Raw genomic sequence first — 14,781 nt, 5'->3', positions numbered from 1 at the left:
GTGTGTGACAGTTCTATGTAGCCCAATTTAGAAGAGGGATTTACGCTCAGGGTGGGGGCAGGGATTGGGTGTAGCAACTAGAGCTGTGCAGAGGACAGAAATTCCATATTGCACAGTATTTTGAGATTTCAAAATTTAGCTTTTTTTCCTAATTGGAACAAAACCTGAAAATTGTGAAATTCTGTCCTATGGAAAATTAAATAAATTAATGAATCTTTTCAGATCTGTTGATACATTTTGCTTCTACAATATCATTTACCGTATATACTCGTTCATAAGCCGAATTTTTTTAGTAAAAGAGGGAAGCACCAGAGAAGGGGGTCCGCTTATGAACGGGGATAGAAAGGGAGAAGTGGGACACAGCCCCTCCCCCCAACAGAGGGAGCAAGGAGAGGCAGCACAGCCAGCAGAGACAGAAGGGAAGAGGCAGGGCCAGAGTCTCTCCGCTTCTGGCCACGCTGCTCTCCCCCTAGCCTCTAAAGCAGCTGCAGCTCCATGCCGCTCAGCCCCGCCCCCCCAGAGCAGGCTGTGGCCACGCTGCCCGGCCCACCGGATCACGCTGCGGCTACACCGCCCGGCCCAGCCCACTGGAACATGCTGCGGCCGCGCGCCCGGTCTGGCCCACCGGAGCAGGCAGCGGCCACGCTGCCCAGCCTGCCAAAGCAGCTCCAGCCAGGCCAGAGACATCCTCCCCTGGCCCTCCCCAGATAAGGTGGGAAGGGATGGGATGGAGAGAGTGTGGGGGTCCCGGGCTAGGGGTGCAGTCATGTGGGGGGTGGTTACAGGGGTTACTCCCCTGACCCCCAGCTTCTCCCCCTCAAAAAAATTTCCCCACCAATTGCTGTCCCAGCCTGTCAGAGTAAGCAGCTGGCGCGCCAGGACACTTTGTTTACTTAGGTTTACCTCCGTGCTGCGGACGCTCGAGGTAAACAAAATATCTCGGCCCACCAGCGGCTTATCCTAATGGCCCGGGAGCCAAAGTTTGCTGATCCTTGAATTATAGGGTCGGCTTATGAACGGGTTATAAAAAGTTTCCATTTTTACTTATCCATCTTGGGGGGGAGGGGGTCGACTTATAAACGAACTGGCTTATGATCGAGTATATACGGTAGTTTCATTTTGATTTTGACTTTTTAAAAATTGTATATTATAATATAGAAAATAATACAACATTTTAAAACATGAACTGTCATTTAAAAATGTAAAATCAAAATGTTTAGTTCCACAAATGTTCAAAACAGGACATTGGCGTTGTCAGAACTTTTTTGGGGAGCGGGGGGGAGGGATTCTCCTAAATGAAACTTAAATTAATCAACATAATTTCCAGAAGTGTTTTGACTCTGACAGAACTGCATTTCCCAATGGAAAATGGTTCCATCAGAGTTTTTCCAACCAGCTCTAGTGGACACCAGGATCACTGTTATACAGCTTCAGGGGCCAGAAACCCACAAATAGAAGGTGTGCAAGGATCACCGCTGTTATTCCAGATCAGCAGCTGGAACAGCAGCCAAGGAGGGGCTGCAGAGCAGCTGTTCCCTGCCCCACCCACAGGCTAAAGGGTGAATTTCCCCTTCATAGTTCCCCACCCAAAGTCCATATACTCAGGCTATATCTACACTACGGGGGGGGGGGGGTCGCTTTAAGATAAGCAAATTCAGCTACGCAAATAGCGTAGCTGAATTCGACATATCGCAGCCGACTTACCCTGCTGTAGGGACGGCGGCAAAATCGACCTCTGCGGCTTCCCGTCGACGGCGCTTATTCCCACCTCCGCTGGTGGAGTAAGAGCGTCGATTCGGGGATCGATTGTCGTGTCCCGTCCCGAGAGGTCAATTTCTACCCGCCGATTCAGGCGGGTAGTGTAGACCCAGCCTTAGTCTTTGTTCTGGTGTTTGTGTGTGTGGAGAGAGTGAGAGAGACAATTTCATCAAGAGATTAAGGAAAGGGCTACTGCATTGGATACATAAACTACAATAGAAAATAAAATGGAAACTTAAAAATTATGTAAAGCAGCTAAAATAGAGGATGGTTTTCCCCTAAAGATTTTTTACCCAACATATGGTCTACATGGTGCATGCAATAATTTGGCTCTATCATTTGCACATTTTAAAAAATCCATTGATATTTTTATTGCACTAAGAAAAATCTGTTAACTCCAGTGGATGCTAATTGTTTCCATCGTCTGTTAAACCATGTGTCCTTGTTCTCTTTATCTGATCTTGCAATCCACACACTCTTTCTTTTCTTTCACCACAGTTCTCATCAATCAGTTAGTGTTTTTACTAACTGGTTTACAGTTTTTAATCTATTTCCTCATGTTTTCATACAGAAAATATACTCTAACACTGACAGACCCAGGTCATCAGCAGGCAGGATTGAACCGGGGACCTCAGGGGCTTAGTGCGAGAGCCTCTACTGCATAGGTTAAAGATCAACTAGCTGCTAACTAAGTCTCTCTCTCCCTCCCAATCGCTCCCCAGGAGGTGTGTGGGTTACAATACCACACTATGCAACTAAGAAAAAGGATACACAGATTGTAATAAGGGAATATCATGCAATATCAGAAGTTCCAGTTTATTTCCTTCATTGTATTGGAGAAAAAGAAAGAAGAGTGTTGTTGACAAGGTGGGTAATGAGGACACACAAAGTTAGTCTGCTCTGAGGATTTTATGTTATTTATTCATTTTCTCTTTTTTAATAATTATTTCAAATCTCTATTAAGGTTTAAGTAAGGCAATTTACAGCAGCACATATTCAACAATATCTAAAGGTCACCCTTCCTGAAAAATCCCCAAGTGCTTTTACAAACCATGTTGCCTGTCTTGCAATCCTTACATAAGCATTTCCATAGAAGTCAATGAGATTACTCACATGAGTAAAGACTTTGTGCAGGAGTAAATGTTGTAACATCAGTCCCTGCATAAATGTAGCTACTTCTGGGGTGCAGTAGAAACCCATTAGAACATAGCATGCTTCACAACAGCAGAGAATGGGAATTTTGGCCAACTTCATTGGGTCAAACTTCTACTATGACCAAAATCATCTATTATCTATAATGCTGACAAGGGTATGAGTTTTATTGCTTTCTTTAAACAAACAGGCCACAAGAACAAAAAACGCAGGGTTACTTACTCAAGGGCCCGATCCAAAACCCAATGAAATCAATGGAAAGACGCCCAATGAATAAATTCAGCTTTGGGACAGACTCAGAACAATTATGCTCCACAGAGGTGCTTGCAATTCTTATCAGCTTCAATAAAAAGTGAAGGTGTGAAGCAGAAGGCCATAAATATTTGCAGGTACAATAAGCTATTAATAATGCTATTAACTATGCTATCTCGTACCACTAGAATTGGAAAATACACTGAGAGAGGTTTCACTCCTGACAAATGGATGATCAAGGTTTTGTTCTAAAATATGCCCTCCTTATTCATGTAAATAATGCTGCTGACTTTAATGCATGAGTTGGCTCTTTACCACTGCCCGCAGCTGGAATACCAATTGTTATGCTTATTGCTGAAAACAGATGTGAGGTCTCTGTAGCAGCCTTAGCACAACTAACAGACTGGGAGGGGAGGGGGAAGCAAGTGACTATGGGGAATAAACATGACCTTGTGCCGTCCAGACTTGAGCTTTTCGCCGAAGCCTGTGGTTTTGCAAGATGGAAAGTCTGGCAATTGTTAACTATTGCCATGTGAAATACAGCTGGTTAACTGATGGAAAATTACAGGCTGGAAAACTCCACACTTAACTTAGCTTCTGCTCAGCAGTTATTTTTATGAACGAGCTCTGTAATACTAACAAATTGGATATAAAAAGAGGAAGAAATCTGAGCATGGTGGACACTTCAACATTTGGACACCTCTCAAGTCCCCCTGCAGACAGAAGGCTGGTCACTGGACGTGTACAATCACCCACTCGAGACCGCCTCAAGACCATAGATGACTCTTGCCTCTCCGCAGCAGGGTAATATAGCACCCCAAATTACCAGATTCATATTTACACAGGGTCTTGAGCATAGGTGACAAATGGCGGGGAATGCAGGATCAAGTGTCCTTCCCCTCCCCCCCCCCAATTTCTGCTTGGCCTGCCGGGGGGAAAGGGAGAGGGGCTCTGTCCTCCTGCTGCGCCTGCCCCCTGGCTTGCTCAGCCTCTGTCTCTGGTAGCCGGGCCCAGGTGGGAGCGGAAGGGGCAGGACCAGCCACTTCTCACGCTGGCCACTCAGGGTTGCTGCTCTATACAGCGCGGCAGCAGCTACAGAGACCCTAGCTGGGATGGTGGTGGTGGGTCACCCCCCATCCATGCCCGGCTGCTGCAGACAGGTGACGAGTGAGCTAGAGTCTCCTCTCCCCCAGCACGTTTCAACCCCTGTCCCTGGCAGCCGGGGCTGGGTGTGGGGTGGTCCACCGCTGCTGCTGCCTTCCCAGCCAGGGTCTCTTAGGCAGCTGCTGCGCTGCACAGAGTCAGTGACCCGGAGTAGCCAGCTTCAGCTGCATGAGAAGCGGCTCTGTCCTGCTCCCCACCCAGGCCTGGCTGCGAGTGAGAGTGGCTGAACATCCAGGGGGAGGCGCAGCGAAAGAAGGACAGAGCTCCCACCCCGCAGTAACATGGGGCAGGGAGAGCACAGCGGTCCCAGGCTGGGCACAGGGCGGGCGGGGGGGGGGCACAGGGCAGAGGACACACGTGGGCAGGTCACATGTCCTCCCTTTTAGATTATGCTGGAGAGTAAATACAGTAGAAACTTTCAGTGAAAGCACTTTTGTTTGCCTGTTTGCATCAACTACCTATCAGCGAGACAGCCGTGTCCATCATTGATTTATTTCCTACCACTGCCTCTCAAAGAGTAAAGTTACCAGGACCTTTGGGTTCAGCAAAGCCTCAGGTAACAACAGGATCTGACCCACAAAATGCAACCAACATTATAATATATTAAGATTACAATTAGAGAATTAATATATTAATAAAATAACATTAGAGAATTTACAGCTTCTTATATTACCTTCATATTATGCAGTTTTTGAACTGAAAATGACTGGTTAAATCATATTATAATGTTTGTCCCTGTTTCCTTTGTTAAAATGTGATTTTTATACTGAGTTGAGTAGACTAGACCTGAGATCCCTTTTCTACTATGATTTGGGGGATTGTTATTAATCATAATAATTATGAGTCCATAGTTAAGATACCGCTTCTTATATTGAATAGCAGATCATCCTCAAGGAGTCTCAGTGGTTTTATTGGGATGATTCTTGGAGTGAAGTGCTGCTCAATATGAGTACAGATATTATTTCTATTATTATTTATTATTATGTATTAATCCTTGATGTCCCATTTGTTACACTCCCACAGCATATCAGTGTATTTGCCTATCCTATTCCCCTAAGAGTGTAATGATCTTCCATTCTAGTTCACCAGGCCCACTGCTCATCCAAGCTTTTTGTGAGTATTTTCGTTGCTCTAAGTCTGTATAGTGCCTAGCAGAATGGGGCTCAGACTTGGTTGGGGGGCAGTCTACACTGCATTGTAAACCCAGGTCTGTGGGAGCCAGACTTGTGGACTTAGTGTTTGCTTGTCCACACTGCATTGTTAATCTGGGTTTACAATTGCTGGACCTGGGTCTTCCAGCCATGCTAACATGTCTATACTGCACTATGCAGAGCTTCTGACTTGTGTTTGTGGCTTGACCTGCATCCACACTGCAAAAGGGCAAGTCCTTGATGGATCCTAGGACCCAGGTCCAGGGGGCTGCTGGCCTGAGTCAGCAAGATGTGTGTGTGTGAGGATAAGGGGTATTTGGGCTCAAACTTGAGTCTGTGCAGAGTGTGTGGATACTCTGGATGGCTGTTGTAATACAAATAAGAACTAGTCATTGACATCCTTCCTAAAACCTATTTATTCTATATGATGTCCACCAGAAGTGAGTTTAAGAATGAGGAGGGGAAGCAGAAGTCACTAAGTCCTACCCACCTCTGGCTTTCCCGGTGCATGCTGATTTCTGTGTGCCTGTTCTTTACACTGCAGGCTCTTGGGGGGAGGGAGAGAGGGGGGAGGATGGGGCTGGTTTTCTTGATCTTTCCCCCCCTCCATTGTCAGCACTTAACAAACACTTCAGTTCAGTCCCTTCAGTGCCAAAGAGAGTCAGTGGCTGGCTTCCACGGCGCCTCTGAACCGAGCCGAGCCAATCCAGGGCAGGTCCTGACTTGCAGCCTCTGCACTGGGGATGGTTCTGCTTTCACTGGACAGAAGGGGAGCGCAATAGACTAGGGCCTGACGTCACTGGGCATCAGCTGACCGTGCAGGGCTCTGCCTGCCTCTTCCAGGAGCAGCTGGAGCAGCAGCGGCAGCCCCGGCCACCGCAGCAGGTCTTTACTCCGCTAATCCTGTCTATCCTGGGCGCTAATGCTCTCCGCGCCGCTGCTGCTAATGCCGGCCAGCGAGAATCACTCCACTCCCTGCTCACCCTGCCGCCTGCCCAGGGGAGCCGCGCTCGCTGCAGGGCTCGTGCTAACCTCCGCCGGCAAGGACGGGATCTGGATGAAGCCCAGGGGCACCGAGAGCTCATGAGTTTTTCAGCCTCGTCCACGCGGCCGCCAACACTTTTCAGAGCGAGAAAACTCCCGCCCTGCTCTCTCCCGGCCGGGTCCCACACCTGGACCGCGGCTGCCCCACTCACCACTGAGGGCAGCTGGAACTGAAGGCGCCCGGTCACGCCTCTGTCCCCGGCCCCGTGGGAAGTGGCGGGGCCAATGGAGGCTCGGAGGCTCGCCTGGAAGTCCCGAGGAAACAACCCGCGCTCCGAGGTGCTCCTCGCGGGGCTCTGAGAGTTTGGTTGGCTTTGTTCAATGCCCCGCGATGGCTCCCGGTCCTAGTCTCTCCACTGGGGAGGGAGCCCCGTAACCCGGAGCGGCCCCCCCAGCCGGACATGTGCTGCTGCAAGTCACCGCTCGCAGGAGAAAAAGAACCAAGTCCCGCTGGGCTGGAGTTGCCTTTCGCAACCGCTCTCTGCCAGCCCGCCCGGGAGGATGCCGCTGCTGCCGCCCAGCCAGGGATGCGGCACCGCGCATTGCCCTGCCCGTCCCGTGCCCCGGGGCTGCCTGGCCCCCACTTCTAGGTTTCACGAGTGACCTCGGCAAAGACCTTGCTGGGTTGTTTTGTTCTCCTCTCGCTCGTGCCCGGATGGCTTCTGCGGAGCGGCGCCTTCGGGATGACAGCGGGTCAATGAGTCCCCCGCGCCCCGAATCCCGGGGAGAGTAACAGCTGCCCCCCGGGGGGCTGAGCTGCCCGGTCGGACCGCCGGGGCTGCAGACTCTGGGGGTGCATGTTGCACCGCTCCGTGCCCCAGCAGCTGGTCCCTGGATGGGACCAAGGCTGCTCCGTCCCTGGGACGTTGCCTCGCTGAGCCTGGGGGCGGGAGGGGGGGCACTTTGCCGGTCCATGGGCCTCTCCTCCTCCTCCTCCCTGCGCTGCGCGGTGCCAAGCCAGACATCACAGCGGCGTGGCTGCACCTGCTAAAAACCAACCGGCGGCAGAGCCAACCAGCCCGCTTCCCTCCCCCGCCCAGCCCTGTGCAATAAACCAGCCCGGACTCGCGGCATGCAGCAGGGGACCAACCCGGCTCTGCCAGAAGCGGCCGGCGCGCCAGGCATGGGGCGACCCGGCCCTGCCACCCTCCGCTAACCGCCCGCCTCTCGATGTGACACTCGCCCACCCCGACACCCCCTCCCGCTCCTCCCCCGCCTCTGCCCCCCAGCCGCCATGGAGCTCTCCGAGGTGCGGTGCCTGAGCGACAGCGAGGAGCTGTACACCATCAACAGGACCCCCCCCTGCGGCGGCCGCGCCAGACCCCAGCGCCTGCTGTGGCAGACCGCGGTGCGCCACATCACCGAGCAGCGCTTCATTCAGGAGCAGAGCAGCAGCAGCGGCGGGAGCAGCAGCGGGGGCAAAGCCCTGGGCTCGCAGGACTCCTGCTGCCCCAACCACCACCCCTACCCCCCGCGGCGCCCGTCCGAGCGCCACAACAACGGGGGCACCAAAGTCTTCCCGGAGCGCACCAGCAGCAGCGGGGACCTGGGCTTCCTGCACCTCGATTGCGCCCCCAGCAACTCCGACTTCTTCCTCAGCTGGGGCTACACCTACCGCGGGGTCATCTTCCCCACGCTGCGCAACGCCTTCAAGTCCCGGGACCTGGAGCGCCTCTACCAGCGCTACTTCCTGGGCCAGCGGCGCAAGTCCCAGGTGGTCATGAACATCCTGGACGTGCTGACCAAGCTGACTTTGCTGCTGCTCCACCTGACCCTGGCCTCGGCCCCCATGGACCCCATCAAGGGCATCCTGCTGGGCTTCTTCACCGGCATCGAGGTGGTGATCTGTGCCTTAGTGGTGGTCAGGAAGGACACGACCTCCTACACCTACCTGCAGTACAGCGGGGTGGTGACTTGGGTGGCCATGGCCACGCAGATCCTGGCCGCTGGCCTGGGCTGTGGCCTTCTGGGCGACGGGATCGGCTACGTGCTCTTCACCCTCTTTGCCACCTACAGCATGCTTCCACTGCCCCTCACCTGGGCCATCCTGGCTGGGCTGGTGACCTCCCTCCTGCAGCTCGTCATGCAGCTGGTCATCCCTAGGCTGGCAGTGATTTCCCTCAACCAGGTACTCTCTTCATAACGTGGCAGCCAGCCTGCACTTCTGCCCCAGGATGTGCTGGGGCGGGGGGGGGGGATATAATAGCCCTTGCTTTCTTTAGTCATTGAAATGTGTGTCACTGGGAGGAGAAGGACAAAGATAAGAGACATTGGTTGAAGTAGGAAAGCCCCCTAGGAGAGGGAGCATGGTCTGGGTTAAGCGCCTGAATTAGGGCAAGGGGGATGTAGAGGTGGGTTTGCTGAATTCCGCCCCTCCCCCCACATATCTCACTGCTGCCCCTTGAAACACTTTTTTGGGGAGAGAGGGGGGGGGAGTTGGGGCACCCTGTCACTTCTCCCCTCCTCGGTTCAAGCGCTGAGCCAGTAGTTAAAGCACAGGGACTGGGAGGCAGCCATGCTGACGCCTGTTCCCAGCTGTGCTCTGATCTATAGCAAATCACTTCACTTGTTTGTGCCTTTTGGTTTCCTCACTCTCAAAATTATACCCTACCTCCCAGGGGTGTTGGGTGCGTGGAGCACTTTGAGAAGCTGGCGTGGAAAGTGTTGTAGAAATGTGTGCAATGTTATTAATTACTTTCTTTTCTACAAGAACATAAGAATGGCCATATTGGGTCAGACCAATCGTCCATCTAGCCCAGTATCCTGTCCTCTGACAGTGGTCAGGGTCAGGTGTTTCAGAGGGAGTGAACAGAACAGGGCAGTTATTGAGTGATCCATTCCATGTTGTACAGTCCCAGCTTTTGGCAGTCAGAGGCTAGAGACGCACAGAGACTCTTGGTTAACAGCCGTTGATGGACCTATCCTCCATGAACTTATCTAATTCTTTTTTGTATCCTGTTATAGTTTTGGCCTTCACAACATCCCCTGGCAATGAGTTCCACAGGTTGACTGTGTGTTGCATGAAGAAGGGCTTCCTTTTCTTTGTTTTAAACCTGCTGCCTATTAATTTAATTGGGTGACCCCTGGTTCTTGTGCTATGTGAAGGAGTAAATAACACTTCCTTATTTACTTTCTCTCCACCATTCATGATTTTATAGAACTCTATCATATCCCCCCTTAGCAGCTACTTTTCCAAGCTGTAAAGTTAACCTCTCCTCGTGTGCAATGAAACATCTGAGGCTCAGAGCTGAAGCCCATTGAAATAATGGAAAGACTCCCACTGAATTCAAAGGGCTTTGGATCCAGTTCTTAGGCAGCCATCCAAACAGTCAAACCACCCAACATTGGTTTGCTGGTAGAGGTGGGTCTTCCTGGGTCAAACAGAAGTGCACTGGGCACTTTGAAGGACTCACTTAGGACAGGGAGTTTATTGCCTGGTGGAGGTTGTGTGTGCTGTTTTCTGGCTGACAGACCCCTTGTGGGACAAGCTCGGGCACGAACGGGGGCTCGGTTCTGAAAATGTTAACTGCGTAGGGGCAGGAAGGAAGGATAGAGAGAGTAAATTAAGGACTAATATTACTTAGCACTCCCATAGCCCCTTTTGTCTTACAATTTCAAAATCACTTTACAAACACCAATGTACTAAAAATTGCAACATCCCTGTGAAACTGAGAAATCTGACATTTTGCTAAGCTTTTTTCTCCCACTCACTGGGCAGCAATGCAGAACTCAGTCATTTAGATGCTCCTTTTCCCCTTTCTAGAATGTCATGGTTCCGCGCTCCCAGTATTTCAGATCAGATTATCATGTAAACGTGACTGACTAAAGTGGAAAGGGGAGGCAAGGGGGGAGTTCTCAGCCAGAGGAAAGCACAAAATAGTGTCATTTTTCTTATTTGGAGAAAGTATCTAGCCTCATTTGTGTCTTCTGCTGTTGTTGCCACATGACTGTAAGAGACCTGCAAGTAGAAGGTGTGCACATTCTTACACTAGGAGTTTTGACTAGATGGGTCTCCTGGCAATCAGATGCCTCAAACTGGTCTTATGGCAGCCAGTTGATTCTGCTTATGTCCTTTAGTACTACAGCTACTCCATTTCAGTTATTTATCCTTGACCTGATGGTCACTGTGTGCACCTTTAGGAGCCTTGCTTTATTTCTGATTGCACTCATTTACTGTAACCGCTGGTCTGATTGGCTGCCTTTGCTTGTTAATGTCAAGGCTCTTTATGATTTAGATACAGGAGTGTCTTACTTGGCATTAGCTGTTAGAATATGAACTAGTTGTGCTGTACTGTAAAGTCTTTGCTGCATAAAATTAAATATATTACAAAAAGGAGTATTTATAACAATCAAAATAATAGTCTATGGCACGTTTTCAAAAATTCCCGATCCAGTTACACTTACAGAAATATACTTCCATGATCTTTTTTTGTTATGAGTAATACTGTATAATCTGCTTCATGCATTTCAGTGCAGCTAATTGATCTTTTTGGGGGGAAGGGGAGTCATTCATAACATAGACATTTCATAATATAACATTCATAACATAGACTTGGGAGAGATACCAATTATCCCTTCTATTTGATAGCACAATACCTAGTCAGTTATATGAATGAAATGCTATTGAACCGTGCAAAATGATAAACTACTTGCTATATGATTGTCTTTATGAACTAAAGATATAGAACCGGGTAATATTCTCCACACTATTCCTTACGTGGGTACTGTTTTACACCTTAACAGACCCAATTATTTAAACTATCAAATTATAAATTGCTTCAGCACTTTTTTCTCCACTAGAATATTTGATTTGACCTGATCCTCCACCTCCCTGCCAGTGGAAAGGATATTAACATTTATTTGACATTTCACTCTTTTTCTTCTTTCTTCTCTTTTTCTTTCCATCCCCTTTGTCCCCCCACTAAGCATTCTCCTGATTTAAGGGAATATAGAGATATATAAGAATATTATAGCTCTCCCTCCCCCCCCATCAAAAAAAATGTTTCAGAGAATACATAGTTCAGACTATTTTATTTTCTGATCTTGTATTCAAGTGGAGGAGGAATAGAACAGTAAGTAAAGCCAGCAGCTGGCAGGCGTGTGACCTCTATTGACACTGGGCGCTCTCCTCTGGCTTTTGGTGCTGAACATCCTTTGCCTTTTTATTTTTGGATGTAGAACATTTTCATTTGGCTCCCTCTTGTGGTTTCTTGTTACTTCCAATAGCAGCTTCTCTCATCTCCCAGCTTAATTTGATATTCCATAGGCTTTCACTCTGCCAGTCCAAATGGTGGGCATGATCCTGCCAGGTGCTTAGAAACTCCTGCAAGGCACTGAACGCCCTCAGCTCCTGTGAAGTAAATGAGAGTTGGATGTGCTCAGTACCCCCACAGAATTGGACCTGTTGTCTACATGATAAGGCATAGTTTAGAATAAGTTTTCTAGTACTGCACTAATACGCAATCAGGTACTGCACTAAGACAATGAATTGTAATTCAAATCACATTATCTACCTTGTACACTGTATTGATTTCTTGCATGGTAAAGTGAAGGAACAGGAAACCATTAAACAATATTCATTGCATAGGGGCAGCACATTATAAAGTCGTAGTGATATGATGGCTGCCCTATCATGTAGTTTAGAATAACTCGTATTGTTATTCTTATCATGTCCACAATATACAAGGCTCTGTACACTCACATGGGAAGATACAGCCCAAAGGGTCGCTTTGCACTGTTATAGCCATTTCCCTCTGAGGCTTTCAAAGCATTTTAAAATTATTCATGATTTAAGCCCCATAACACTGTCAATATTATTTTACAGATAGGTGCAGATAGTTTAAATGACTTGCCCAAGGTCGTACATTAAGTCTGTAGGAGAATTCAGCTATCCTGATCTTCCAGATAAAACTGTCTCTTTTATCATATGGTTTATTTTACCCAGGTTGTAAACATCAGATTCTCTGACCCGTGACTATCTAATAATATTACATGCAGTGTTGTTGCAGCTGTGTTGGTCCCAGGATATTAGCGAGACAAGGCAGTTGAGACAATAAAAGATAAAATAAAAATAAAAGATATTACCTCACCCATGTTGTTTCTCTAATAATGTTATGGAAGCTGTAATAATTTAGCCATCTGGATAGACAGGAAGGTGTGTAGGTACCTACATTAGACCAGCTACATGAATTAAAATATGCCAGGAACGATGGAAAAGACAGAAGGTGAAATTCTGAGTTTTTGTGGAATTAGAAGTTTTTCCATTGACTTCAATGGGGATTTCATGCAGGGAAAATATTGCATAGAGTACTGAATACAATAGCATGGTCTATAGCGTAGTTAGTTCATTAGCTTATCCAGTAGTATCCATGTGGATAATGGGTCTGATTCTTTTCTTACTCATACTGGTGTAAATCAGGAGTAACTCCATCAAAATAATGAAGTTATAGTGGTATAAGAGGGAAGTCAAATAGCATGTGTCCTGTTTTCTCTTTATCCTAATTAATTAAATTTGTTATTGAGAAGCATATACTCAGATGCAGCTGAAAGTCTTCAGTAATATTGAACTTCAGACGCACAGAGCTTGCCTTTTGGGGTAGCTGTGGTTTTTGTTATTGAAGGCACACATTTTAATGCATATAAATATTGCCCACAGTTCACCATTTTCTCCAGTAGTCATTTTCAAGAGGTTATGTGAATTTTCCTCCACTGCTTTTCCAAAATATTATTTAATCTATGATTTATTTATAGCACTTCCAGGGGGAAAGGAGAGGAGGGGAGGAAAAGAGAGAGAAGTGCAATGAGAAATGATATGAAGAAAACAAAATTAGATCTACTCAGGCCCAGTTCTTCAAGATGCCCAGGACCTCTTGGAAGATTCTGAGAATTCTCATCTTCCATTGACTTCCAGTTGGGAGTGCTGAGAACTGTACAGGCAATGTTGAAAGCCCACAAAGAGGGTCTGATCCCGTAGTCCTGGTGAAGGCAAAGCTTTTGTTGACTTCCCTACAATTTTTCCCTGAGTAAGGATTGCAAGATCAGCCTCAAAGTCCTTACCTCACTAAAAACATAACTCTCATTTTTATATGCTTTTTATTTTATTCGGTCAGCTTCGGTGAAGTTTGCTGCAGACATTCCTATAAATGAATTCCCAGAGAGGGTCTGTTTGTATTGTATTTATGATTGTGTTTTCCTCTATTGGATTACAAAATATAAAGAGTAAATTATCTGCATCAGGAATATAGAGAATAAACAATTCACTGCATTTTATATTAATATACAATACAGGCAGATGATGCCATAGATATGAATTCTGACAGGCTGCAAGATAATCATGTAAGCCATATATATAAACTGGATTTTTATGCTCCACACCTGCAACCATTGCTCACCTAAGACAATGAGCCTACCCATGTGAGAAATAGCTACTCAAACTGATGGCTTGGAGGATCAAGTCTAAATTATGTACATTAAACAGGGCTTTTAAAAAGAGTTAAGGAACACTACTAAGATTAGTTACACCTGAAATTTGACCCTTCTCTTAATAAATCTCTTTGCAGAGGCTATGCAGTTCTTTAGATTTATATGGGTTGGTTTTTTTCCAGACATGTTTCAGAGTTATAAAAAAAAGATAACAAATGGCAACCTTACAATACCAAACTAGTATACATGTGTAACAGGGCTAAAAGATTTTGTAAACACATTTTACCTTCATAATTTCCAATAATTTATTGTTGATATCAGTGTGGGAATTTTGCCAAATACCTTGGCAGTATCCTTTAAAATATTTTAGTCTAAAATAGTTTTAAAGACCAATTTGAATTTGAAAGTCGAAAAACGATTAAACTGTTTCACTCTTTAGCCCTAAAGCCTCCTTCATAGCACAATTTACTGTCAAGTTTTACTGCCATTTTTTACCTGGGGTGACTTATAAACTGATTGTATTTTTTTAGATTGGATTATGAACTTGTTTCTTTTTATATCCCAAAGGGTATCAGTGGGTCAAAGCATAATTAGATTAGAACTGGATATACTTTTCTCTGGAGCAGCTGCAATAATGTGCTACATAGGACAAATGCATTAGTCATATTTACAATTTGATGATTAATTGCATTTTGAGAGTTCATCAGAAATGGAGTAATCCAAGCAGGAACATGGATGAAGCCTGGTTTTATCACTGAGTTTTATCACTGAGTTTCAGACAACAGCAGACTAGTGCACTTGCCTTCAGTGGAGGTTAGTATGATCATTTTGACAGAAT

General features: G+C 47.1%; 1 protein-coding gene across 2 annotated transcripts in view; it reads left to right on the top strand.

The window, feature by feature from the left end:
- The first annotated feature begins 6,955 nt into the window (after positions 1–6,955).
- The window catches only part of ADCY8 (adenylate cyclase 8), a 179,006-nt gene continuing 171,180 nt past the window's right edge, over positions 6,956–14,781 (top strand). For both annotated transcript variants that reach the window (XM_065586151.1, XM_065586150.1), the window contains exon 1: positions 6,956–8,649. In XM_065586151.1, the coding sequence (XP_065442223.1) occupies positions 7,756–8,649 (894 nt within the window). In that variant the 5' untranslated portion in view covers positions 6,956–7,755. The remainder of the gene's footprint in view (positions 8,650–14,781) is intronic.

The sequence above is a fragment of the Chrysemys picta genome, chromosome 2 (genome assembly GCF_011386835.1).
Source record: "Chrysemys picta bellii isolate R12L10 chromosome 2, ASM1138683v2, whole genome shotgun sequence".
In the NCBI taxonomy this organism is placed as follows: domain Eukaryota; kingdom Metazoa; phylum Chordata; order Testudines; family Emydidae; genus Chrysemys; species Chrysemys picta.
Note: the sequence above shows the minus strand (reverse complement) of the source record. Positions and strands in the feature narration are given on the sequence as shown.